Source organism: Typopeltis vanoorti, chromosome 11 (assembly GCF_054136105.1).
Source record: "Typopeltis vanoorti isolate ZY-2024b chromosome 11, IOZ_Tvanoo_1.0, whole genome shotgun sequence".
NCBI classification, from domain to species: domain Eukaryota; kingdom Metazoa; phylum Arthropoda; class Arachnida; order Uropygi; family Thelyphonidae; genus Typopeltis; species Typopeltis vanoorti.
In genome coordinates, this window is record NC_143559.1 from 39,442,157 (window position 1) to 39,469,814 (window position 27,658).

At 34.6% G+C, this 27,658-nt stretch overlaps 1 protein-coding gene across 1 annotated transcript in view; it reads left to right on the top strand.

Moving 5' to 3' along the window:
• The window catches only part of LOC150101455 (WD repeat-containing protein 27-like), a 67,755-nt gene that overhangs the window by 16,344 nt on the left and 23,753 nt on the right, over window positions 1–27,658 (top strand). The window contains exons 2-4 of the mRNA XM_090400799.1: window positions 121–270; window positions 13,006–13,130; window positions 26,861–26,968. Of these exons, the coding sequence (XP_090256925.1) occupies window positions 121–270; window positions 13,006–13,130; window positions 26,861–26,968 (383 nt within the window). The remainder of the gene's footprint in view (window positions 1–120; window positions 271–13,005; window positions 13,131–26,860; window positions 26,969–27,658) is intronic.

Here is a 27,658-nt window from a genome sequence, read left to right on the forward strand (position 1 = left end):
TTCATAAACTATTAGGTTTATATTACTTAGAACTAGATTATAACAGCTTTGATCTTTTGTTTGTTATATAAGAAAACAGTTAATTTAATAAAATTTTGTTTAATGGAAGCTTAAATTCAGATTCTTCCAAATGTAATATGCAGATGGTGGTTCTTAAAGGTCATCACACATCAGTGACTGCTGTTGCATTATCTCATCATCATCATGGAAGACTACTTTGTTCATGCTCAGATGATAATGTTATTTTATGGGATCTTTTACAGAATGAAGGTATTAAAAAAATTTTTTTAAGTCTGAGATGTTAATGTATTTTACTCTTTTCATTCAAAAAGTTTACAATGAAGTTTGTAAAATTTTTGGTTGGCAAAATTATTATCAATAATAAAAAAATTTATATTTCATAAACTAACAGTGCTGGAATCCAGAGGCGTAACTAGGCAGGAGCAGAGGGGGGGCGGTGTGCCCTGGGCAGCACTTTGAACCTTTTTGAACTTTTGCAGTTAATTCTAAAATCTAGTCTGGAGAACTCATTTCCAAATATTGTAATACTACTGCGAATTTTCCTCACAATTGCTGTAAGTGTTACTAGTTGTGAGAGGAGTTTTTCTAAATAAAATTGATTAAGAATTACCTACATTACTATGAAATAGACTTCGCCAATGTTATCAACGATTTTGCTAACAGAAAAGCAAGAAAAATAACATTTTAGAATGTTGAAATTAAAGTTTTACTTCAAAAATAAACATAGTGTTTTAATTTATTTCCCTATATGTTGTTTTGACTCTTTGTAGTATTTTTGGTGTGTATCGAGAGGGGCAACAAACTCAGGGCAGCAAAAGCCCTAGCTACACAACTGCTGGAATCACAGTATTTTCACTCACTGATGCAGAAACTCACCAAAGTAAATCCCTAATCACTCTCTACAGATATCAAGACATGAATTTGATGATGATAATGATGCCAGTGAAAGAAGTGGCCAAGCTACATCAGTAGCAGTTATTAACTGATATAGAAGTAGCTTGGCCACTTCTTTCACTGGCATCATTATCATCATCAAATTTCCACCACATACCCTCAGGGGATGTGCAGAATATTATGATAGTACTACATGAAAAAGTTACATCATTACTATCTTTCTATTGACAGTCTTTTGCCAAATTAATTTGTTATCTGTCAAGACTCCACTATTATCAGAATCTTTTATTTTTCGCTTCTAAGTAATTTTTTATTATCAGTCCACCTAGATCTTGGTCTTCCTCTGAGTCTTTATCCCCTGCCACCCTTGCAAAGAACATCTTTCCTTTCACATTCTGTTTTAAGTCACCCTACTACTTGTGATTACCTCTGCTAACACATTCCTCAATGCTAACAATGTCAAGTTCTTTCCTAATATGTTTTATTTCTAACCCAGCTTTCAGATCCATGAGTTAAGATTGGTTTCAACACTGTTTTGTATAGAGCTAGTTTAGTGTTTTGACTAATTTTTCTCTTATTCCATTTAAATTTATTCATTTGAATTCCTACCATACCAGCTTTCCATATCTAAATTCCCATCTTTAGTAAAAAATGATACTTAAATAACTGAAATCAGTTGCATTCTACATGGAGAATGCAACTGATGTTCTTGCCTATTTTCATGGTTTTGATCATTTTATTGCTGATTTTATATCAAAATATCACAGCAGTTATTCAGTTAGTCAGGGAATCCTGCAGACTTGTTCTGGATTTATTTAGAAGTATCACATCATCTACATAAAGTAAAGAGCTGAGACTAACATCTCCAATTTGATTTCAGATTTAATACCACTTTCCTTTATAATGTGATCCATATAGACGGTGAATAGCAATAGAGATAACGTGCACCCATGTCTTACACCTGATTTAACATCAAACCATGTTCCTGTACTTCCTTCAGTTTTAACTGCTGACTTGCAACTTAAATATAGGCATTATATTGGTTGATATAATGTTTCATTTACACCATATAATTGTAGCATTTTGAATATCTTTTCTTTTGATACTTTGTCTTATGCCTTTTCTAGAGCAGCGCTTCCCAAACTGTGGGCCGCGGCCCCCTTGGGGGGCCGTAGGCTTTGTTGAGGGGGGCCGTGAAACAATGAAAACAAATTTAAAATGTTTTAAGACTAAGTAGATATTTTTATTTTAAAAGAAACGTATTTAACTTTTATTATTTATTATTTCTTTTTGTTATTTTTTATATTTTAATGGAAAAATTCACACATTGCTATTGGTTCACAAACTTTGCTTCCTGCGTATTTCGGTGCTTAATGAATATTAGTAAATATTGCTTATTCATATGTTTCATTTCAAAGCAGTAGTTAATTGTATTTACTTTGAATGCTCTCCAGGGAAGCTCCAAATCTTCCTGTCCCTTTCATCACGCATTCGTAATCAGGGACTGTTGATATTGACTTTATATACATATCAAAACTCGTTTTATATTATCACTGTCATCCGAGCTAGTTTTCTGTTACCAATAAAAGTTTCGCATATACTTCACACATGAAAAAAAGCTTAAACAAGTTCATGTGGGGAGACAGTAACTCCCTTGCAGTGGTAAACAACACGCCCTCCCTAACAGCCACTATACTGCAGAGGCAATAAAAACAAGTACTTTTATTATGCCAGCGAATAAGGTATGAGGAGTCTGTGTAATATATTTCTCAACAAATAGTGCAATTAGAGACAACTGGGATAAAAACACACTAATTAATGAATCATATGTCCCCTTATACAGAAACTATGCTGTATAGACTGAAACAAAACCATATGTTGCATGGGCAAACACAGTATCTAACTAAAAACTATTGTTATTAATTAGATGTGTGAGTTCGATTTCCCAAGGCAGCAATAAAATTCAATGGAACGTGTTAAAATTCGTAAAAGTGTTAAAACTAAGTAATATATATATATATATATATAATGAATGTGATGGCAGTTTCACATATGGAATTCGGTTGAAGAGAGTTAGCATTTCAACTCAATTGTTGGCTATGCTTTTATCTTTCGGTTGCGCAATCTTTTGTTAATACCGCACCAATTATATGCACGTTTTAATAACCTGCCTTTGCTGTCTGTTTCGCGTTTCTATATTTGGCTATGAAATAATGTTGGATTCAATATTCACTTAATTTGTACCATCAATTTGTACCATAATTACCTTAAAGGGAGAAAAGTCACAAAAGAGAAAAATGTTCCTGGTCCGGGGATTCCCTTATTCAGATAATATTCACTAATTTCATGTTATCAGTCTGTGGTGTGCCAGTATCGGTAAGTGGTGATATTATTTGATCTATTCTACGTTAAAAAATTTAACCCTGAGATGGATAAGTGGCTGATAAAAAATAAAAAAAAATTCCCGCGAACAATCAGAAGAAGCAGAAACAGACTCAAAAAAAAAAAAAAAAGACAGTATTTCCTATTTTACCATAACACCCCGCATCGTCTTCAGAACCAAACGGTAAGAGGCAAAAAATGTAATATATGCATTTGATTTTTGCAATATTCGCTGTGTATGTTTTGTATTGAATATAAATACCATAAATATAATAATAATATCTCTCTCTATCGCGATTTTTTTTGAGGGGGGCCGTGAAATATTTTAATTTTTGCAAAGGGAGTCCTGACATCCAGAAGTTTGGGAAGCACTGTTCTAGAGTACAAAACAAATACAAATACTTTTCTAGAGCTACAAATACAAATATTATATACTCATGACTTCTCCACTATTTGTCTTAAAGTGAAAATTGGATTTCTCTTTTCTAAGCTTCTCTTCAACAATTTTTTTAGCCATTTCTCAAAAATTTGTACAAGTATACTTGTATAAATTTTACTATGAGCACTCTGTAGTGAAATTTCTTGGTAATTCTCATGTTCAGTTTTATTTCCCTTTTTATAGATAGATACTATTGAGAGTCCTACTTCAATCATCCAGAACTCAGTGCTCTGACCAGGCCTTCTGAATTATGTAGTATAGTCACTGTTAAACATGCTATTCGATATGCTAAGCACCTCTAACTTTTATACACAGAAAACCTATAATGCCTCTCCTTAAACTCATTCACTGTCAGGGCACTCATGACTAATTCTGGCAATCCATTCCACTCACTCTCCAAGCAAAAAACTAGTTGGCACACCCTTACTAACCACACTCTTACACAACTTCCATGGGTGACTTCTAATTCTCTCTCTCTCTGTTTGTCATGTATTCTTTTGTGCCAGTCTGATGAAACCCTTTAATAACTTATGAGTTTCTATTGTCTCCTCTTTTCTTTGCAGCTTTATAACTGCAACTTCAACTGATCCTTATAGGCAACATCCACAGACCTGTCACCAGTTTGGTCACTTGTCTCTCTCTCTATGCTCCTCACAACCGCCTGAATCTCCAAGAAATTCAGGTTACCAAATCTGCCCACAGTAGTCAAGATGCAACCAAATCTTAGGCTATATAAATAAGAATATTAACCTCCCTGTGTTTACTTGTTAGCATGTTTCAGCTATTTTACAAATTTTTGCAATATGACTTCTGAACTTCAACTCTGTCTCCATGTCTGTAGCCTTATAACTTTCCTGCAATCCAGTACCATCAGTGTGATACAAAGTATGTAACCTTTCAACATGAAGTGCCTGATTGTACATTTTGCAACATTAATTTCACAATAATTAATCCTCAACCACAATGGCAGTTTATTTAAATCAGGATATTTATATCACCTTTATCAACTATTTGCCGCCCCTGTTTTGCATAATCAGTAAACAACTAAATTTCCCCTTAAATATTTTCATATATCATTAATTTATCATTAGTGGCACTAGTATAGAACTCTGAAGTACTCCACTAGTCACTCTCATTCTCCTAGATTCCACTCCACCATATACTACTCTCTGGTGTTTGTCTGTTAGCCACTCCCCTATCTGTGCTACCAGCTTTGTATTTATTCACTTTGACTTTAAGTTTTGTAATAGTTTTCCATGTGGTATTCTATCAGATGCCTTTGCAAAGTCCAGCAGTATCATGGTGTAGCCATTTCCCTTATCTAATTCTGCTGTTACTCTATTATAAAATCTGAGTCAATTATTAAGGAGAGGACTTATCTTTTACAAAGCCATGCTGTCAACTATAGAGTATCATATTCCTATCCACCCACTGCTGGATTTTACCTTTAACCAAATTTAACAAAAACTTAACTACCACTCCTGAGACATTAATTGGTCTGTAATTTGCTATTTCTGTCTTGTTTCCACCTTTATGTGTTACCCTTTTCCATTTCCTTAGAACCTTGCTAGAGCTGACTCCTCGAACAACTTTATTAGAGGCAATGCCATTTCTCTTGCACATTCACGTAGTGCATTAGCTTATATACCATCCAGTCCCACTGCTGTATTCACATTGATATTTTTGAATATGTTAAGCACCTTCTGTTCATCTACCTCAACTTGGCTAAATGATCATAATAGCAGCTTAACTATTTCTTTTGCTTCTCTCACTTTCTTACCATTATCATTGATTAAAGTAATCCTTCATAATGAAAAAAAAAAACATAACAGTTAAAAGTTAACTTATGTTTATTTACAAATGCCAAGAGTATCAGAAATGGAGGAGATGAAATGGTTTCACATATTGAGTTTGTTCGTCCCAAAATTGTTAGAATAATTGAAACATGGTTGAATAAAGATGATGTCCTAAAGGGAATAGAAATGGAAGGGTACAGTGTTTTTCACAAAGATAGAAAGGACAAGAAAGGAGGGGGGGGGAAATGCTGCTGATCATTGCCCACATAAGGTAGACACGAAAGAGAGAAATCATGGTAATGGTTATGAGGCAGTGTCATGTGAGGTGTAAAAGATATTTAGTTGGATGTTGCCATAAGCCAGGAAATGTGGAAGACTGAAATAATATATAGAAATTATTTCAGTCTTGCCAAAGCTACATAATTGTGATTTCTGTGATTCCTCATGTCCAAAGCATGAATTATCTTGCTCATTCTCCCTCCTGGATACCAGACCTTATGGACTCTCTCATTAACCAATCCTCTAATTCTCCATACACTGTTATTCTCGAATCACTCATCACCCTTTACCCCTTTTTTTTTTTCATTCTATTCTTCATGCTTTCATTTCTTGCTAAACGTATATCACTCCACATATTCCTCATTTCATTTTTCATTTTGAGTAACAGTTCCATCAAATCTTGTATTCCAACAACTTCACTATTTGTCACTCCCGTAGTCTTGATACCTCTTGTTCTGCCGCACTTTACTTTCATTTCCTCGTTTATCAGTGGTGTAGCTAGAGCTTTTGCTGCCCGGGGTGGTCCCTGAATTTGCTGCCCCTCTCAATACACACCAAAAATACTACAAAAAGTCAAAACGACGTATAGGGAAATAAATTAAATTGCTATGTTTATTTTTTAGGTAAAACTTTAATTTCAACATCCTAAAATGTTTTCTTGCTTTTCTGTTAGCAAAATCATCGATGACATTGGCGAAGTCTATTTCATAGTAATGTAGGTAATTCTTAATCAATTTTATTTAGAAAAACTCCTCTCACAACTAGCAACACTTACAACAATCGTGAGGAAAATTCGCAGCAGTATTACAATATTTGGGAATTAGTTCTTGAGACTGTATTTTAGAATTAACTGTAAAAGTTCAAAATGCCGACCAGGGCAGACCGCAACCTCTAGCTACACCACTGTCATTTATACTTCCTTTCGCTCCCTTATTACTTACTTTCACTTCTACATTCTTATGTTCTTTCACTCCCTCAGTTTCACTAGCTTTTGTTACCGTTCCATTTTTTTCATTTATGTTATCTTTCATATCTTCAGTCTGTTTTGCATTCGTTAACTCGTGGTTCTAATAAAATCTCACACTTCCTATAAATACCCTCTTTCTTTTGTCTCCAATTCAGTCTCTTCACAAACACATCTCTCATATTTCTGGTACCTGAAGGATTGCATAAGTTTGCACTATATTTAGGTACACTACTCCTTATTATACATTATTTGCATAATGCATGGCAAGGAGCATAATAAATGCAAAGGTAGGGCATACTGCTGTTTATTATGAGATTGTCATTTTTTATTCCATTGTAATGTGCTTATTTTTGTTTCTCAAATTCAGTTGAAGGTAGGAAAAGACATTGTAGTTGAGACAAAAGACATTCATCATTTATCTGCACTAACATTTCTGTTGTTGTGTTCCTCTTAGGTTTGTTATTTGCTTGTGACTTTTCACTAATTGAATTTTTTACATCATCATCATCATCAAATTCCTGATTTGTACCCTCAAGGGGTGTACAGGATATGATAGTACTACATGAAAAATTTACATCATTAATAAGTTCCTATCTGCAATTTTCCTCCAAATCAGTCTGTTACTTGTCAAGACTACAATATTATCAGATCTTATATTTCTATCGTCTAAGGCACTTTGTACCGTATCAATCCACCTATTTCTTGGACTTCCTCTGAGTCGTTTTCCTGCTAATCTGGCAGAGAAAACTTGTTTTGCTAATCTTTCCTCGCCCATTCTGTTTAAATGACCATACCACCTGAGATTAGCTCTGCTAACGCATTCCTGGATGCTGACCATGTCAAGTTCTTTCCTAATATTCTCGTTTTTAATATGATATTGCCATTGATGCCATCTGTTCATCCCTCTAATCTTTCTCAGAACTCTCATATCTTGGTGCTTATTATTATTATTATTTTGACACCTCCAGGGAGTCCAAAGACTCATCGAGGGAGAGTGTGCCGACAGCATCAAACAATTGGTCCCCTTCCAACTACTAACCGCGCTCAAACTTACTTAACTGAGCCATTAGTAGCAGAGGCTGGCAATCTGCGGTCTCTTTGGTCAAGTGTTTTACTTCTGACCCAGCTCTCAGATCCATAAGTTAAAATTGGTTTGAACACTGTCTCATATACAGCTAATTTAGCATTCCAACTAATTTCTCTCTTATTTGATATGAATATATTCAATTGAATTCCTACCATGCCAGTTTTGTTGATTCTGTTGTCTCTTTCCATATTTAATTTACCGTCTTCAGTAAAAATCGTGCCTAAGTAGCTGAAATGTTTTACTTGTTCCACAGGTTCTACATTCACAACACAGCTAATATTTTCAACAATTCTACCTATTTTCATTGTCTTTGTCTTTTTATTGCTGACCTTCATACCATACCTATTACAACAGTTATTCAATTTAGTCAGGGAATCTTGCAGACTTGTAGCAGATTTATTTAGAAGTATAACATCATCCTCATAAAGCAAAGAGCTGACATTAACATCTCCAATTTTGATATCATGTTTAATACCACTTTCCTTCATAATGTGATCCATATAGATAACGAATAACAGAGGGGATAATGTACATCCTTGTCTCACACCAGATTTAACATTAAACATCTTCCTGTACCTCCTACAATTCTAATTGCTGATTTACAACTCAAATAAAGACTAAGAATTGCTTGTTTTAATGCCCAATCTACACCATATAACTGTAGCATATTGAATAGCTTCTCTCTTGGCACCTTGTCATATGCCTTTTCCAGATCAACAAAACTTAAATACAGATCTTTGTTATATTCCCATGCTTTCTCAACTATTTATCATAAAGTGAAGATCTGATCCTGACAGCCTCTATTTGGCTTGAATACAGCTTGTTCTTCACCAAGCTTTTTTTCCACAATTCTTCTCAACCATTTCTCAAGTATACTTGCATAGATCTTGCCTGGAATCTCAGTAGGGAAATACCTCTGTAATTCTCACATTCAGTTTTATTTCCCTTTTATTATATGGGTACTATGAGAGCTCTACTCCAATCATCGGGAATTCATCCTTCTGTCCTGGCTTTCTGAACAATACAGTGCAGCCACTGTAAGACTTTTATACCACCATACTTCAGCATTTATACTCCTGCTGCCTTTCCACATTTTAAGCCTTTCGTGGCTTTTTCTACTTCAAGTATGGATATGTATTTCTGCCTGTATGCCAGTTGAGTGTTTTTTAACACCATGCTATCATTGTTTGTTTCGTTTAGCAATTTTTCAAAGTAATTACTCTATACTTCAAGTATATCTTTTTCTCCTGTTTTCATGTCACCTTTATCATTACTAATTCCTTTTACAGCACTCTTTCCTCCATTTTTAAGCTTCTTCAACAACCTCCAGAATATCTTACCACCTTCTTGATATTTATTTTCTATGTTCTTGCCAAAGTTCTCCCGTGACTTTTGTTTAGCTAGTTTTACACAGTGTTTCGCTTTCTTACATTTGTTTCTATATTCCCTAAGAGCACAAGCTGACTTATTTGCCAGGATTCACTACCTCTTTAACTTCCTGTATCCACCATGGACTTCTGATTTTTCTATCCTTGCAGACAACCTCACCACATACCTCTCTGGCTGAATCAATGAGGGTTTTCTTCAAGGCTTGCCACTGAATCTCCAAAGTTTGGTTCCTGTTCTCAAACTCTTTCATTTTTTCTTCAATAATCTTTGTGTATTTTAGTCTACAGTTCACATCTGAGAGCTGCTCAATTTTTATTCGCTTTAAAACTTTCTTACGTGTTATTCTTTTCAATATGAAATTCAATTTTATGCTGCTCAAGACTAAATAGTGATCACTTCCAATTTCAAATCCTCTGTACACTCTGGTGTCCTGCACCAGTGGAAAAACATGACTATCAACAATAACATAGTCAACGAGACTTTTCTTATTCCTTGCCTCTTCTCTCCATGTGAATTTGTGCACATTTTTATGTTGGAACATGGTGTTAGTTGAATACTATGGAACATAGAACATAGTTGAATACTATGGCTTCTCCTTCTTTTCCTTGATTGTCATTTCCTGAATATAACATTCTGTATTTATTGTTCAGAAAGATCTCACCAGTTTTTGTCTTTTTTGTTTCAGTTACCCCTATTATGTCGATCTGGTACTTATCTAATTTCTCATCTAGCTCCATTTCTTTGCCATTCAGGCTTCTTATGTTGATAGTACTGATCTTTAACACTGGTGATGTTGTGTTGGGGTGTGCTTTCGAATTTTGTACATTAGTGAACAAATTAATCTGAACAAGATAAATTTTCATCAAGTTTTTTGTTTTTGTCTGAGTTCACAATAAGTTCACACACAGAGCATGTGCTATGTCAAAGGACCTTTGACATAGCACATGCTCTGTGCACAGAATATTTTAGAAAAACCTGTCCGCTTAGTCCTGAGTCAGACTGTTTTTATATACTAGCTGTCCATTTTATCTCTGCTATTTTTGATGTATGGTAAAGTGAGAACACTTTTTAGTCCATGTTTTCTTGCATGTTTGCAGAGATATTTAATGATCTCTTTTAGAATGTTGTTAATTATATTAATATACTAGTACTACTAAGTATTAATAACAGTAATTAATAGTAGAATGTTATTAATAATATAAGCATGTCCATTATCCAAGCATGTCAATTTCTTGTTCCCTTTTGTTGTTCCTGCTAGATATGGGGCATGCTCTCTCTTTAACGGCTTCTATGACATCCTGTTTCTGGGCAGGATGATAGCCAGAAGCAGAATTTAAATCTACTAGTCTACTAATTGAATTATTTTCTCTAAACTTACAAAAGAAATCTAATCACTGAACAAAATGGAGTAGCTTTCATTAAGCTAATCTCTTTTGGAATGAAGAATGCAATCTAGAAATGGAAATGAAAGTTAGAATTGAAATGGCAAGAAAAAATTTTCTCATGATGAAATCAACACTGGGTAACCACAATTTAAATTTAGAGCTTAGAGTACGCATGGCTAAATGCTATGTATGGTCAGTACTGCTGTACGGTGCAGAAACTTGGACCTTGAAGAAAACATTAATAAAAAAACTTGAAGGCTTTGAGATGTGGTTATACAGATAAATGTTAAAAATCTCATGGACAGCAAAAACGTCCAATCAAGAAGTACTGGAACAAATGAGGGAAATCATGTGACTTTTAGATACCATAAAAAGAAGGAAAACTACACATCTTGGTCACCTACTTCATAATGAAAAATATAAGATACTTCAATTGATTATAATCTTCCTGACATTTCAATTCATTATTAAAGGTAAGATAAATGGAAGAAGAAGAGGACAAGGAAGATGAAGAAAATCTTGGCTGATAGTCATCAGACAGTGGACTGGTATGAACTCTGAGGGACTGTTCAGAGTGGCTGAGGATCACTCAAAATTTGCCAAGGGTATCACTGACCTCTGATAGGAGATGGCACTCAAAGAAGAAGAACCTGTTTTATGTGGCAAGAGCTGAGCCAGCATATACCGTATTTGCCAGCGTATAAGACGCACCCACTTTTTTGCACCCATTATTTAGGAAAAATGGGTATTATAATCACTGAATATTATAATGAATTTACATTATTTCAAATATAAAGTAATAAGCAGGTCTACTTTCAACAAATACCTAATCTAACTAGGAAAGAGTATCCACCTTTTAATCTTCTTTGTAAAACCCAGAAATTCATTTCCAGAGCTAAATGAAGAGAATGGGTATTATAATCACTGAATGTTATAATGAATTTACATTATTTCAATTATAAAGTAATAAGCAGGTCTACTTTCAACATATACCTAATCTACTAGGAAAGAGTATCCACCTTTTAATCTTCTTTGTCAAAACCCAGAAATTCATTTCCAGAGCTAAATGAAGAGACACTTGAAACCTCTTCTAAATCAGAATCTGAATCCTCATGCAACAAATTGTCTTCTATACCATCCAGTGCATTACTAATGCCACACTTCTTAAATGATTTAATCACTGTCTCAGTTTTCACAACATCCCATGAAGATTTGACCCACTCACAAACTTGCAAAATGCTAGGCCTCTTCCTCCTTCAAATAAACTTTTTGCCATCTCCAATAGTTCGAACTGCTTCTGCCTAGTAACTCAACTTGGGCCTGGCTCCCACTGAAGAGACCTCAATAAAGGTCGAAGCTAGTCTGGGTAGTGGCCCTTCCCTTAATGCATAACATTATACATATCTGCAGGGAGATGTGTTTTGCATTATGGGAGATACTGAAATAGGAGTCATGTTAGCTTGCTCCACTTTTGCAATGAGTTTCCCGGTGTTGTACTACCTTACCCCAGTCCTGAAGATACTTTCAGGTGCAAACTTTGTTTGCTCACACTTGGATAAAGGATTAAACTAAATTTATTATGAAGCTGACTAGTTAGACCTCCTGGAATTACAGCTAACTGAGTTTTCAATTCCTTGAGTTTATTTTTAACATCTTCTGTTCTGTGAGAACGAAACTGATCCCATACTAGCAGGGCAGGCTTCTTCAACAGTCCGCCAGAGCACCTAGACCAAATTTTATCTATCCATAATGTCATTCCTCCTCCATCCATCCAGCTTTTTGATCCACTGAACTCTACGTAACTGGAATGCTCTCACACACCACAAGGAAGCAAGAAAGAAATCGCATAGACTTGGAATAGAGAAAACCTCCAGAAATGAAAGTAATAAAAACCTGAGTATCGGCATATAGGACACACCCTGTTTTTCAGACCTATTTTCAAAGAAAAAAGTGTGTGTTATATGCTGGCAAATACGGTAAATTTTACAGTAAATTCTCGATTATCCAAAGACAACAGATTTTCTGGTTAAATAATTGAAAGATTGAATAAATGAATGTACAATTATATTGTACTATACCAGAAATTATTTGATACATTAACCCATTCAAGGGTCATTTTTAATTGAAGGTCTGTTCATATGAAAATCAAATAATTGAGATAACTGGTAAGAGATCAGAATTAAGCATGACATGCAACTGTTTTTAATCAGTCCTCTCATTGCCATACTTGCTTACAATATACTTATTCAATCTATTTCAGTATTATAGGCTTATTTAATGTTTTTGAACTACTTGTCATTCGTAATAAAAGTGTGACTTAATGATAATTATGTAGTTATACATGATATTTATTTATTTTACATTAGGAAAACCTAAGCAAGGAAAAGTACTCGTATCTTCCTTAAGGCATACTGTATATTGCTGTTTTAATTGTGATGATTCTAAAATTGGCCTTTGTCATGACAATAAAGTTTCATTATTTGAAATAAAGGTTTGAACTTTTCAACTTTAGTTTGAGAATATTTAGTGAACATTTTATGTTTTGAAAATTACTTGATATTTATATTATATTATTATTTTTGTTTTGTGAACTTGTACTTAATGATTCTATTATATTATTATTATTATTATTATTATTATTATTATTATTATTATTATATTAATATATTATTATTATTATATTAATATAATATATTATTATTATTATATTATTTTATTATAAGATTCTATCATAAGAGGTGTGCTTGGGGAGAGAGGGACAAAATTGTGTTTCCAAGGTGTAAATATTAACAATGTTAGTAAGGCTATTAGAATGCAAATAGGTAAAGTGAAAGAGTAGATTGTTTTGGCTGGAACAAGTGATTTGAAAGGAGACAAGTATGGTATCCGAGAGGATGTGAAAGAGTTACTGAAAGTGGTGAAAGAAAGGAGTGAAAGAGAGGTAACATAATGAGTCTGTTGCCATGGTATGATAGAGCTGAGTTCAGAAGGAGGCCATGATAGCGAATGAATCAATGCATAGGTTATGCAGGAGGAATGGTGTAAATGGTGTAGAGTTTGTGGATGTGAGGAGTGGGTTTGATGGATGAAAGGACGTATATGAGATGAATGGATTGCATATGAATGGATTTGGTGTTCAGAGTCTGGAAAAATTGTTGTTGATTGAAATGAAAGTAGATGTGCAAAATCAGGGAAACTAGAGTTTTTTTTTTTAGAGCTTTTAGGGGGAGCTGTTGAGTGAGTATACCAATACCAGTGAGGCAGTTTAGTGTAAGAATGTGCAGAAAATGTCTAAGGTACTGCTAATAACAAACCAGAATAGTATAAAGCATAAAGACAGCATTGGGCCTAAAGGGCTATTGCACTTCATGTATACTAAGGCCAGGAGCATTTAGAATTGAGGGAGGGGTTTGGTATTGGTTAGTTCATCTTGGCAAAAAGGTTATTGGCATTAGTGAAACATGGCTGACACAAGATGATATAGTTAGTGGGATAAAATGTGAAGGGTGTAGTGTTTTCAGGGAGGATAGAGAGAAAAGGTTGAGGAGAGGAATATTATTGATGAAAGCTGATGAACTGCAACCAAAGAGAGTAGGAGTTCAGCTACAAGCCAGTGAAAATACCACATTTGAGACCATCTGGTATGAGATAGAGGCCAGCAGAAAAAAATATGCAGCTGGTTGCTTCTATAGACTAAAGCAGTGTTTCTCAAACTTTTTTTGACTACGGAACACTTCACAAATCTTGAAATTTTCACGGAACACTTTGGTTATATTGTAATGTATAAATTAATAATTAATTGGTAATTTAGCTGATTTTTTATTATTAATCAATAATTGATAATTAATAAATAATTGATAATTAATTAAATATCAATTAAACCATCATTAAATTAATTTGTGCTTACAAATTAATTTAAAAATGACAAATTCCAGAACTTCTCACGGAACACCAGTTAAGAACCACTGGACTAGAGGATGTAAAGATTGATGGGGATAGTATGCATCATCAAATAAACTCAATCAGTAGAGGGCCAGTAATTATTATGGGGGAAGACTTCAACTATGGGAACAACATTGATTGGAAGGAGGAAAGAACACATGGAAGGATGGAAATGGAATTTATGCAGTTACTGAAGAATAATTACCTTAGGCAGTATGTATGTGATGGAATGTACTAGGGGTTTGAGAATGCTAGATTAGATCTACTAATTGCATCAGAGAATTTTGTCTATAAACCATATGACCACATTACCACCAACTGGTAAGGGTGATCATATGGTCTTGACCTGGGCGGTAGCTAAATGTGTGGAATTTTCAGTTAAGGTGGGGGGATTAGTGTGGAATTAGATGAGTTGGTAAGTATGACAAATTTAGGAGATTCCTTGGTGAATACCATGGTATGTGAAACTGCAAGGGCTGGATGTTGATAGTGTGTGTGGGAAGTGGTAAAAGAGTGTTTGCAGGAAGTAATAGTAGACTGCATACCTAAAGTCAGGAAGATAAATCAAATGGGGGTTAAATGGATGAATACAAGTCAATAAGCAGGGGCCACAAAAAAAAAAGAAAAAGTGTCTGTCAGATACCTTGTTCATATCATCTCTGCTATTTTGGACATATTAGCCATTCTGCTTTGATTAGAATCTAAGAACATCAAGCCTATATATTGTACTTTTGAAATCCAAAAAGTCTGGCCTTGCTTCTCATGCTGTTGATATTAGGCGCAGAGTTCTTTTTAACTAGACAAAGATTCTTTATTCCAGCAGGTTCAAATTTGCTCTGAATTAACTGCTCTGAATGTATGTCAATCTCTAAGTTTTGGAAAGTAATTACTATTGAATTCTAATAGTGTAATCCTATCACCTCAGCTATGATAAGACACAAGCTATTAGTCACATGCTTCATGACTCTTATGATTCATGTTTTGAATCTAGTTAACGGCCTGTCTCCCTGATGATGTCCATGTTACATTGGATGAAATATATCAGAGTTTTTGAATAAAATTCTGTATTATTTTACATGTGTAAGCCATGAAAGTTTTTATAAATATGTCTAGTACACACATTCCATTTAAACCATTTAAGACAACAGAATGGACACCAAGAACTAGTTATTAGAAACCAGGTAGACCAGTGGCAAGATGAGGTAAAAAGATGTCACAGACATTGATGGTGGAGAGATGCACAAGATCAGTCAAAATGGAAGAAACATGGAGAGGCATTTGTTCAGCAGTGGACTGAAAAAAGCTGTTGATATAATAAGTGGTATCAAGATATAATAATCTAATGTAGTTAAGTTTACATCCTATACTAGCTTCCTATCAACAATTTTCTTCCCAATGTCTTCCTAATTATTTTCAAGTTTGAAGTTTTTATCCACTTGGTTAGACTATAAATTATATATTTAGTTTAATCCTTTATCTAAGTGTGAGCAAACAAAGTTTGTCCACCTTTGCTACGAGTTTCCCCAGTCCTGAAGATACTTCAAGCACAAACTTTGTTTGCTCACACTTGGATAAAGGATTAAACTAAATATATAATTTATAATAATTTTCAAGTCTTCAGATGTTACATTTCAGTATTCTGAGGCATTATTCAATTCTGGATCTTAGTCCTACATTAACTGTTTTTCTTGCATTCTGGTGCGAAATGTCTGGTTTGTTAACATCTTCTCTCATATTCTGTTTATATGACTATAACACTTTAGGTTAGCTTGCTTCATACATGCTTCAGTTCTCAGAATGTCAATTAATTAAATAAATTATACTTGCTAAGAAATTGTATTCTTGTTAATCCTTTAACCAAGTGTAAACAAACAAAGTTTGCATGTGAAATATCTTTATGACTATGATACTTGTATATAGAGGCTGATGACTGTATATCAATTGCTCTGGTATCCCATGCAAATCACACATCTTTTCAGATGTGAATAAGACAGATGTTTATGTTTTGCAGGATCATGCTCACTGTAATCTATTGCTTTGTGGGTTAGGGGTGGATAGCAGCATTTGCAAACATATATTGAGGTTAAATTAATGCAAAAATCATGATTTCTCATATACCAGTAGTAAAAAAGTGTCACACCTTATTATTAAAATACTCTGGATCAGATATAGTTGTCGTAAGTTTTTTCATTTGGTTGCATCATCATCATCATCAAATTCCTGCCATGTACCCTCAAGGGGTATACAGGATATGATAGTACTACATGAAAAAAATTACATCATTATTAATTTCCTATCTACAATTTTCCTCCAAATCAGTCTGTTACTTGTCAAGACTCCAACATTATCAGATCTTATATTTCTATCGTCTAAGGCACTTTGTACCGTATCAATCCACCTATATCTTGGTCTTCCTCTGGGTCATTTTGTTGCCAACCTGGCAGAGAACACTTGTTTTGCTAATCTTTCCTCGCCCATTCTGTTTAAGTGACCATACCACCTGAGATTAGCTCTGCTGACGCATTCCTGGATGCTGACAATGTCAAGTTCTTTTCTAATATCCTAATTTTTAATATGAAATTGCCATTGATGCCATCTGTTCATGCCTCTAATCTTTCTCAGGACTCTCATATCTATGGTCTCTAGTCTTTGGTCAAGTGTTTTACTTCTGACCCAACTCTCAGATCCATAAGTTAAAACTGGTTTGAACATTGTCTTGTATACAGCTAATTTGTTCCGACTAATTTCTCTCTTATTCCATATGAATTTATTCAATTGACTTCCTACCATTAAAGCTTTGCTGATTCTGTTGTCTATTTCTATATTTAATTTACCATCTTCAGTAAAAATCGTGCCTAAATAGCTGAAATGTTTTACATGTTCCACAGGTTCTCCATTCATAACACAGTTGACATTTTCAATAATTCTGCCTATTTTCATTGTCTTTGTCTTTTTATTGCTGACCTTCATACCATATCTATTACAACAGCTATTCAATTTAGTCAAAGAATCTTGCAGACTTGTAGCAGATTTATTTAGAAGTATAACATCATCTGCATAAAGCAAAGAGCTGACATTAACATCTCCAATTTTGATATCATGTTTAATACCACTTTCATTCATAATGTGATCCATAGATAACGAATAACAGAGGGGATAACGTACATCCTTGTCTCACACCAGATTTAACATTATACCATTTTCCTGTACTTCCTTCAATTCTAACTGCTGACTTACAACTCAAATAAAGACTGAGTATTGCTTGATATAATGCCCCATTGACACCATATAACTGAAGTGTATTGAATAGTTTTTCTCTTGGCACCTTGTCATAAGCCTTTTCCAAATCGACGAAACTTAAATACCGATTTTTGTTATATTCCCATGCTTTCTCAACTATTTGTCGTAAAGTGAAGATCTGATCCTGACAGCCTCTATTTGGCCTGAATCCAGATTGTTCTTCACCAAGCTTTTCTTCCACAATTCTTCTCAACCGTTTCTCAAGTATACTTGCATATGTTGTATATCTTGCCAGGAACACTCAGTAGGGAAATACCTCCGTAATTCTCACATGCAGTTTTATTTCACTTTTTATATATGGGTACTATGAGAGCTCTACTCCAATCATCGGGAATTCGTCCCTCTGTCCAGGCTTTCTGAATTATGCAGTGCAGCCACTGTAAGACTCTTATACCACCATTCTTCAGCATTTCTGGTCGAATATCATCTATTCCTGCAGCCTTTCCACATTTCAAGCCTTTGATGGCTTTTTCTACTTAAAGTATGGATATGCATTCCTGACTGCATGCCTGGTCAGTGTTTTTTACCACTGTGCTGTCATCGCTGCTTGTTTCATTTAGCAGTTTTTCAAAGTAATTACTCCATACTTCAAGGATATATTTTTTTTCTCCCGTTTTCATGTCACCTTTATCATCTCTAACTCCTTTTACAGCACTCTTTCCATTCCTAAGCTTCTTCAACAACCTCCAGAATATTTTGCCACCTTGATATTTATTTTCTATATTCTTGCCAAAGTCTTCCCATGACTTTTGTTTAGCTAGTTTTACACAGTGTTTAGCATTCTTGCATTTGTCGCTATATTCTCTAAGAGCACAAGCTGACTTATTTGACAGGAACATTTGTTATGCTTTCTTCTTTTCCTTCACTGCCTCTTTAACTTCCTGTGTCCACCAGGGAGTTCTGATTTTTTTATCCTTACAGACAACCTCACCACATACCTCTCTGGCAGAATCAATCAATGTTTTCTTCAGAGTTTGCCACTGAATCTCCAAGGTTTGATTCCTGTTCTCAAACTCTTTCATTTTTTTTTCAATAATCTTTGTGTATTTTAGTCTACAGTTCACATCTGAGAGCTGCTCAACTTTTATTCACTTTAAAACTTTCTTACATGTTATTCTTTTCAATATGAAATTCAATTTTATCTTGTTCAAGAATAATAGTGATCACTTTGAATTTCAAATCCTTTGTACACTCTGGTGTCCTGCACCTGGGAGAAAACATCAATATCAACAATAACATAGTCAATGAGACTTTTCTTATTCCTAGCCTCTTCTCTCCATGTGAATTTGTGCACATTTTTATGTTAGAACATGGTGTTAGTAATAACCAGTCCATGTCCTGAGCAGAAATCCAACAGATATTTGCCATTATTATTAGCTTTGCTCTTTTCTCCAAATATTTCCAAAATATTTTTGTATGTCTCATAATCATTTCCTATTCTGCTATTTAGATCCCCAACAAGGACGAATTTTTCATTTTTCATTGTGTCAGTTGCTTTTTCTAAAGCATCAAAAAATTTCTCCACTTCTACCTTAGTAGAATCTTCTGTGGGACCATAGGCACAAATAAGTCTCATTGTCCAGTTCCCCATTATTTGCCCACATTACTTTTCTTGAGACTGACTGCCATTCAAGAAGATTAGCCACGTATTTTATGTTGAATACTATGGCTACCCCTTCTTTTACTTGATTGTCATTGCCTGAATATAACATTTTGTATTTATTGCTCAGAAAGATCTCACCAGTTTTTGTCTTTTTTGTTTCAGTCACCCCTATTATGTCAATCTGGTACTTATCTAATTCCTCAGCTAACTCCATTTCTTTGCCATTCAGGATTCTTACGTTGATAGTACCGATCTTTAACTCTGGTGATTTTGAGTTGAGGCTTGTTTTCAAGATTTGTTCCAGTTGCTGACTTTTCGCTGTTCGCCCTGGTTCCCTGGCGAAAACAACGGGGGCCTTGTTTAACCGGGTGATGCCCCAGCCGGCATGAAATTTTGTCATGTTGTACCATCATTTTTTATTTTGGTTTAACCAATAAGAATACAATTTGGTCGGCTAAATCCCAAATTGCCAGCCCATCCTCGTTCGTTCAGTATCCAAGTAGATACCCAACAGGGTGCACCACGAGAAGGTGAGGATTGGACATTAGGTCAGAAGCCCTGGTCGGTTCTCCACATTCCTTTAAAGGCTATGTGGAGGTCTCCTCTCAGTTATACAGCTTTGACCCTTAAGCACCCCCATTTGGTTGCTAAGTGAATTATACTTGCCAAAAAATAACATTCCTGTTTAATTACTAATTATATGAAGAGCCAAAGGCTTCTAAACAATATGGGATGTAATATCCCCTAACTTAAACAAATTCCTGTTTAATCCTTTAACCATGTATAAGCAAACAAAGTTTGTGTGAAGTATCTTCACAATACAATACTTTGCACTCTCCAGTTGATTCACACCTAATTCATTTGAATGCAATCCATCTTTTTAATACAATTTCCTTGGGATTCCAAAAACTCATGATTGTATTCCACTAGTGTTGAATGCATTCCACATATCAACAAACTGCACCCCTTTTCCTCACGTAGCTGCTGTGTTAGCATACTATTTGTGATTTTTTTCTTGTTGTCTCATCATTGTTATACATGGGTAATTCACTAGATCCCTTTCCTATACACTGTTGTTAACTCTTCTCGGTAGTCTCCAATATCTGTTCTTTCATTTTCTCTATGCCCAAACATATCATTCATTCCCAAAACCTCCACCACTTACTCCTTTACATGTTTACTCCTCATATTCAAAGAATCAATCATGCTGTTCATTCTCCTTTCTGGAAAACAAAACCTTGTGCATTGAGAGGTTGGATCTGACCAAACCTATCATTCACCACACCTTTAATAATGAAATCTCTATTCTTGAGTCATTTACCACCTCTTATCTCTACTAATTTTCATTTTATTCTATTGCATCCTTCCCATATCAACCAAATGCTAATCTCATTTGCACATGCTTCATCTTGTTTCTCATCCTAATTATCAATTTCTTCAAATCTTGCATTTTGGCAGGTGCTCATTCATACTGGTCAGTACACTTGATTTTGTGCTGCCATTCATACTCACTTTGTTTATGTAATTACTCTCACTTTTGCTCTGTCAGCCATCTCTTCCATTTCTGCAGTTACACATGCTTCTCACTGTTTCATACTCAAAGTCACATTTTCAGCACTCATATCCTCTCACTTACCATTGTTTAATGTTTGATTCTATTCTCATTTTCTGGCTAATATTATTATATGGTGTAAATAGGTAGTCAAGCAATATTTCGTCTATATTTGAGTTTTAAGTCACCATTTAGAAGTAAGTACAAAAAGGTGGTTTGACATATTTCATCAGGTGAGACAATGATATACTGTCTTCACTCTTATTCATGGTATATGGATCATATTATGATGGAAAGTGGAAATGACATTAAACTCCTAAGTAAATCCAGTACACATGTTGAGGATTCTTTAACTGAATTGAATCACTACTATAACACATTTGGCATGAAAATTGCAATAAAAAGACAAAAACTGTAAAAATAGGCTGAAATGGTAAAACATTGATGACATTTTCAAAGGAGAATATATAGAACAAGTAAAATATTTCAGCTATTTAGGCACAATTTTAGTGTAGGTAACAAATTAAATAGACAGTACAATAAGGAAAGTAGATAGGATGGAAGCCACTTGAATAAATTTATATGGAATTTGAGAGAATTACCTAATGGATCTAAGAGTTTGGGTTAAGAAATAAAACAGTTAATCAGTGACTATAGGCTACAGAGATTACAGTTCTGAGAAAAGTTAAGAGCCTAAACAGATGGGATAAATGGCCAGAATCATATGCAAAATCAAAATGTTAGAAAGGAGTTGACATTGTTTGTATTCAAGAATATGTGAGTATAGCTAGCTAGTTAATATGAGGTGGTATAGTTCGCTCACTACATAGAGAGTTCTGATAAAAAAACAGACTAACTTGGAGAAAAAAAAAGTTGATATAAAGTTAGTAATAATTTAAACATAATCATAATATTGTCATATTATTCTGTGCATTCCTTGAAGGTTTGTATGGGAATTTAGTCGAATGATCTATAATATATACGAAATTAAAAGCTTATTTTTGCATTCAATGATATATGAAGGGGTGCTTAAGGGTCAAAGCTGTATAACTGAGAGGAAACCTCCACATAGCCTTTAAAGGAATGCGGAGAACCGACCAGAGCTTCTGACCTAATGTCCAATCCTCACCTTCTCGTGGTGCACCCTGTTGGGTATCTACTTGGATACTGAACGAACGAGGATGGGCTGACAATTTGGGATTTAGCCGACCAAATTGTATTCTTATTGGTTAAACCAAAATAAAAAATGATGGTACAGCATGACAAAATTTCCAAAATTTCATGCCGGCTGGGGCGTCGCCTGGTTAAACAAGGCCCCTGTTGTTTTCCCCAGGGAACCAGGGTGAACAGCGATAAGTCAGCTACTGGAACAAATCTGAAAACAAACCCCAACTCAACATCACCAGAGTTAAAGATCGGTACTATCAACGTAAGAAGCCTGAATGGCAAAGAAATGGAGCTAGCTGAGGAATTAGATAAGTACCAGATCGACATAATAGGGGTGACTGAAACAAAAAAGACCAAAACTGGTGAGATCTTTCTGAGCAATAAATACAAAATGTTATATTCAGGAAATGACAATCAAGGAAAAGAAGGAGTAGCCATAGTATTCAACATAAAATACGAGGCTAATCTTCTTGAATGGCAGTCAGTCTCAAGTAGAGTAATGTGGGCAAATATGAGAATGGGGAACTGGACAATGAGACTTATTTGTCTCATTGTCCAGTTCCCCATTCTCACAGAAGGTTCTACTAAGGTAGAAGTGGAGGAATTTTTTGAGGCTTTAGAAAAAGCAACTGACACTATGAAAAAGGAAAGGTTGGTCCTTGTTGGGGATCTAAATAGCAGAGTAGGAAATGATTATGAGACATACAAAAATATTTTGGGAAAATTTGGAGAAAAGAGCAAAGCTAATAATAATGGCAAATATCTGTTGGATTTCTGCTCAGGACATGGACTGGTTATTACTAACACCATGTTCCAGCATAAAAATGTGCACAAATTCACATGGAGAGAAGAGGCTAGGAATAAGAAAAGTCTCATTGACTATGTTATTGTTGATATTGATGTTTTCTCCCAGGTGCAGGACACCAGAGTGTACAGAGGATTTGAAATTGGAAGTGATCACTATTTAGTCTTGAGCAGGATAAAATTGAATTTCATATTGAGAAGAATAACATGTAAGAAAGTTTTAAAGTGAATAAAAGTTGAGCAGCTCTCAGATGTGAACTGTAGACTAAAATACACAAAGATTATTGAAGAAAAAATGAAAGAGTTTGAGAACAGGAATCAAACCTTGGAGATTCAGTGGCAAACTCTGAAGAAAATATTGATTGATTCTGCCAGAGAGGCATGTGGTGAGGTTGTCTGCAAGGATAAAAAAATCAGAACTTCCTGGTGGACACAGGAAGTTAAAGAGGCAGTGAAGGAAAAGAAGAAAGTATATCAAAAGTTCATGGCAAATAAGTCAGCTTGTGCTCTTAGAGAATATAGAGACAAATGCAAGAATGCTAAATACTGTGTAAAACTAGCGAAACAAAAGTCATGGGAGGACTTTGGCAAGAATATAGAAAATAAATATCAAGAAGGTGGCAAAATATTCTGGAGGTTGTTGAAGAAGCTTAGGAATGGAGGAAAGAGTGCTGTAAAAGGAGTTAGAGATGATAAAGGTGACATGAAAACTGGAGAAAAGGATATCCTTGAAGTATGGAGTAATTACTTTGAAAAACTGCTAAATGAAACATGCAGTGATGACAGCACAGTGGTAAAAAATACTGACCAGGCATGCAGTCAGAATACATATCCATACTTGAAGTAGAAAAAGCCATCAAAGGCTTGAAATGTGGAAAGGCAGCTGGGGTAGATGATATTCGACCAGAAATGCTGAAGTATGGTGGTATAAGAGTCTTACAGTGGCTGCACTGCATAGTTCAGAAAGCCTGGACAGAGGGACGAATTCCCGATGATTGGAGTAGAGCTCTCATAGTACCCATATATAAAAAGGGAAATAAAACTGAATGTGAGAATTACAGAGGTATTTCCCTACTGAGTGTTCCTGGCAAGATATACAACATATGCAAGTATACTTGAGAAACGGTTGAGAAGAATTGTGGAAGACAAGCTTGGTGAAGAACAAGCTGGATTCAGGCCAAATAGAGGCTGTCAGGATCGGATCTTCACTTTACGACAAATAGTCGAGAAAGCATGGGAATATAACAAAGATCTGTATTTAAGTTTTGTCGATTTGGAAAAGGCATATGACAAGGTGCCAAGAGAGAAGCTATTCAATATGCTGCAGTTATATGGTGTCAGTGGGGCATTATATCAAGCAATACTCAGTCTTTATTTGAGTTGTAAGTCAGCAGTTAGAATTGAAGGAAGTACAGGAAGATGGTTTAATGTTAAATCTGGTGTGAGACAAGGATGTTCGTTATCCCCTCTGTTATTCATTATCTATATGGATCACATTATGAAGGAAAGTGGTATTAAACATGATATCAAAGTTGGAGATGTTGATGTCAGCTCTTTGCTTTATGCGGATGATGTTATACTTCTAAATAAATCCGCTACAAGTCTGCAAGATTCTCTGACTAAATTGAATAGTTGTTGTAATAGATATGGTATGAAGGTCAGCAATAAAAAGACAAAGACAATGAAAATAGGTAGAATTGTTGAAAATATTAACTGTGTTGTGAATGGATTACCTGTGGAACATGTAAAACATTTCAGCTATTTAGGCATGATTTTTACTGAAGACGGTAAATTAAATATGGAAATAGACAACAGAATCAAAAAAAGCTGGTATGGTATGAAGTCAATTGAATAAATTTATATGGAATAAGAGAGAAATTAGTCGGAACACTAAATTAGCTGTATACAAGACAATATTCAAACCAGTTTTAACTTATGAATCTGAGAGCTGGGTCAAAAATAAAACACTTGACCAAAGACTAGTGACCGCAGATATGAGAGTGTCCTGAGAAAGATTATAGGCGTGAACAGATGGCATCAATGGCAATATCATATTAAAAATGAGTATATTAGGAAAGAACTTGACATTGTCAGCATCCAGGAATGCGTCAGCAGAGCTAATCTCAGGTGGTATGGTCACTTAAACAGAATGGGCGAGGAAAGATTAGCAAAACAAGTGTTCTATGCCAGGTTGGCAGCAAAACGACCCAGAGGAAGACCAAGATATAGGTGGATTGATACGGTACAAAGTGCCTTAGACGATAGAAATATAAGATCTGATAATGTTGGGATCTTGACAAGTAACAGACTGATTTGGAGGAAAATTGTAGATAGGAAGTTAGTAATGATATAATTTTTTCATGTAGTATTATCATATCCTGTACACCCCTTGTGGGTACATGGCAGGAATTTGATGATGATGATGATGATATATGAATCATTTATGCTTAATGACTAAGTAATTTTTTTTTTTTTTTTTAGTATGTGTTGTTCAAATCATCTGATTCAAAACATTTTCTCTCGGAATTACTTCTGAAACCATTGTGGACATAAATGATTTTAGACTGTTAGCAAACTTCATTCTTTAAAGGATGCAACCGCCTTCACCAGGTGTGCTAAGTAGGTGAACAGAATCTGTTGAAAGGATTATGCATTTTATTATCATATTCAGTTTGATTTATTATCAGGGTAACATTACCTTTGTTTGCTTTTGTCTTAACTACATTCTTATTATCATATAGCTCTTTTAAGGCTGCAAATTCTTTTTGTGGAATATTACTTTTGGTGTAGCCAAGCTTTAATGTGGCCAGGATGTTAGCTACATCCAAGCAAATACTATTGGCTATAACTGGAGGCAGTTCGTATATTCTTCATCGAACAGATGCCATTATTTCTACTTTTGGAACTTGTCTGGATGTAACGGCAAAGTTATCATCTCGACTTAATGCATTGGCAACTTCTTTCGTTAGGGCAACTGATGATAAGTTTACCATGACACAACTCTGATGTTGCAGTTGACCCATTGTACGACGTTGTTGGCGGATTTCAAATTCCCACTGGTGCTAGCTTTTGAGTTTTTTTAAATTCCTTATCCACTGCGGCTTCAGAAATGTCAAATGGTTAAATTCTTAACCATTTGATATTTCTTAACTATGGTTATATTCTTAACCATAGTTAACAATTTAATAACATGCAGTTCATTGCACAGAGTTGATAGCTATATTTATTTTTGACATCTTGACATGGAAACACTAATTTGCTTGTATAATAGTGCTAGAGTAACCCATTTGTATTGAGCCTTGGCTGAATGAAACTTACTTTTAATTTTGACAGTCTGGGAATGGCATTTAGTGTTCTCAGCATCTTTTTAAGTAGGCGAATTTGTTTACTAGCATGCAATTTCAACTTCCACTTACTGAATTGCCATGCCATTTACAGTATCATCTTTATGTATAATCTTCAGATATGTAGAAAGGCTTGTAGTTCTGTAGAAAGATTCCGATATTGAGACCACGTGTTTTTTAGATAACCCTGCATGTTTCATAAGTTATCCGACTTGCATCATCAGGGGAACTAGTAAAAGCTATTGGTACATTCCAACAAGTAACCAGAATAAATAAACATTAAATTAATTAATGTATATGCATTAGAAAATAAATATATTATTTATTTTCACATAAGCCTTTGTGCTCATCTAATAAAATCTGTTTATTGAAAAGTGCACAGATTAATTTTCTAATCTGTAATTTCTCAGGTTGCTTTATGTATAAAATTCATATTTTTGATTTCTTTTTGTTTTTCATGATCTTTTATAAAGAAATGAGATAATTTTTTTGTATGGCTCTCACTTTAGACACGTCACTGCATAGCAACACTAGAAGAGTGTATAAATAGCATTATTTCATGTGAATTTGGATGGAATAATGTACTAATTTCTGTTTCTGAAGATTGCTCTTGTCAGGTAGGTTAAAAAAATGTGCATATTTTGTAGTCTTTCATTATTCATCATGCTTATAAATGTCAAGTGAGCACTTTTTTTTTATGGATAAGCACCTTATGGTCTATTATAGTATCCTGATTATATAGTTAATAATATTTAATACATATAAAGAATTCATGACTATTTTAATAGAAATAGTCATGAATACTAAAAAATGTGCATATTTTGTAGTCTTTCCTTATTCATCATGCTTATAAATGTCAAGTGAGCACTTTTTTTTTTTTTTTTTTTTTATGGATAAGCACCTTATGGTCTGTTATGGTATCCTGATTCTATAGTTAATAATGTTTAACACATATAAAGAATTCATGACTGTTTTAATAATATCACAACACCAGACAAACTAAATTATAAAAAGATATTTAGTAAGTGGCTTGTGTTTAGTTGGATTTCAAACAGTCATCTTCTGAGAAAAAAAAATGTTACAGTTTACACACAACAATGAGTAAAAGAAGCAATTCCAATTGTAATGTTAAAAAGATTAAAATCCTAATTAGGTATCCCCTATGGTTGTAAAAAAGAAGTATTGATCAAGTCCTATAAGTTGTATAGGAGTTGATCTTAAGATGACAGTCTCCCATATTTTCAGAAAATTAATGCAGCCATACTTTCAGATTAGGAGAATGCTTCATAGCCATTGCTGATTCTAAA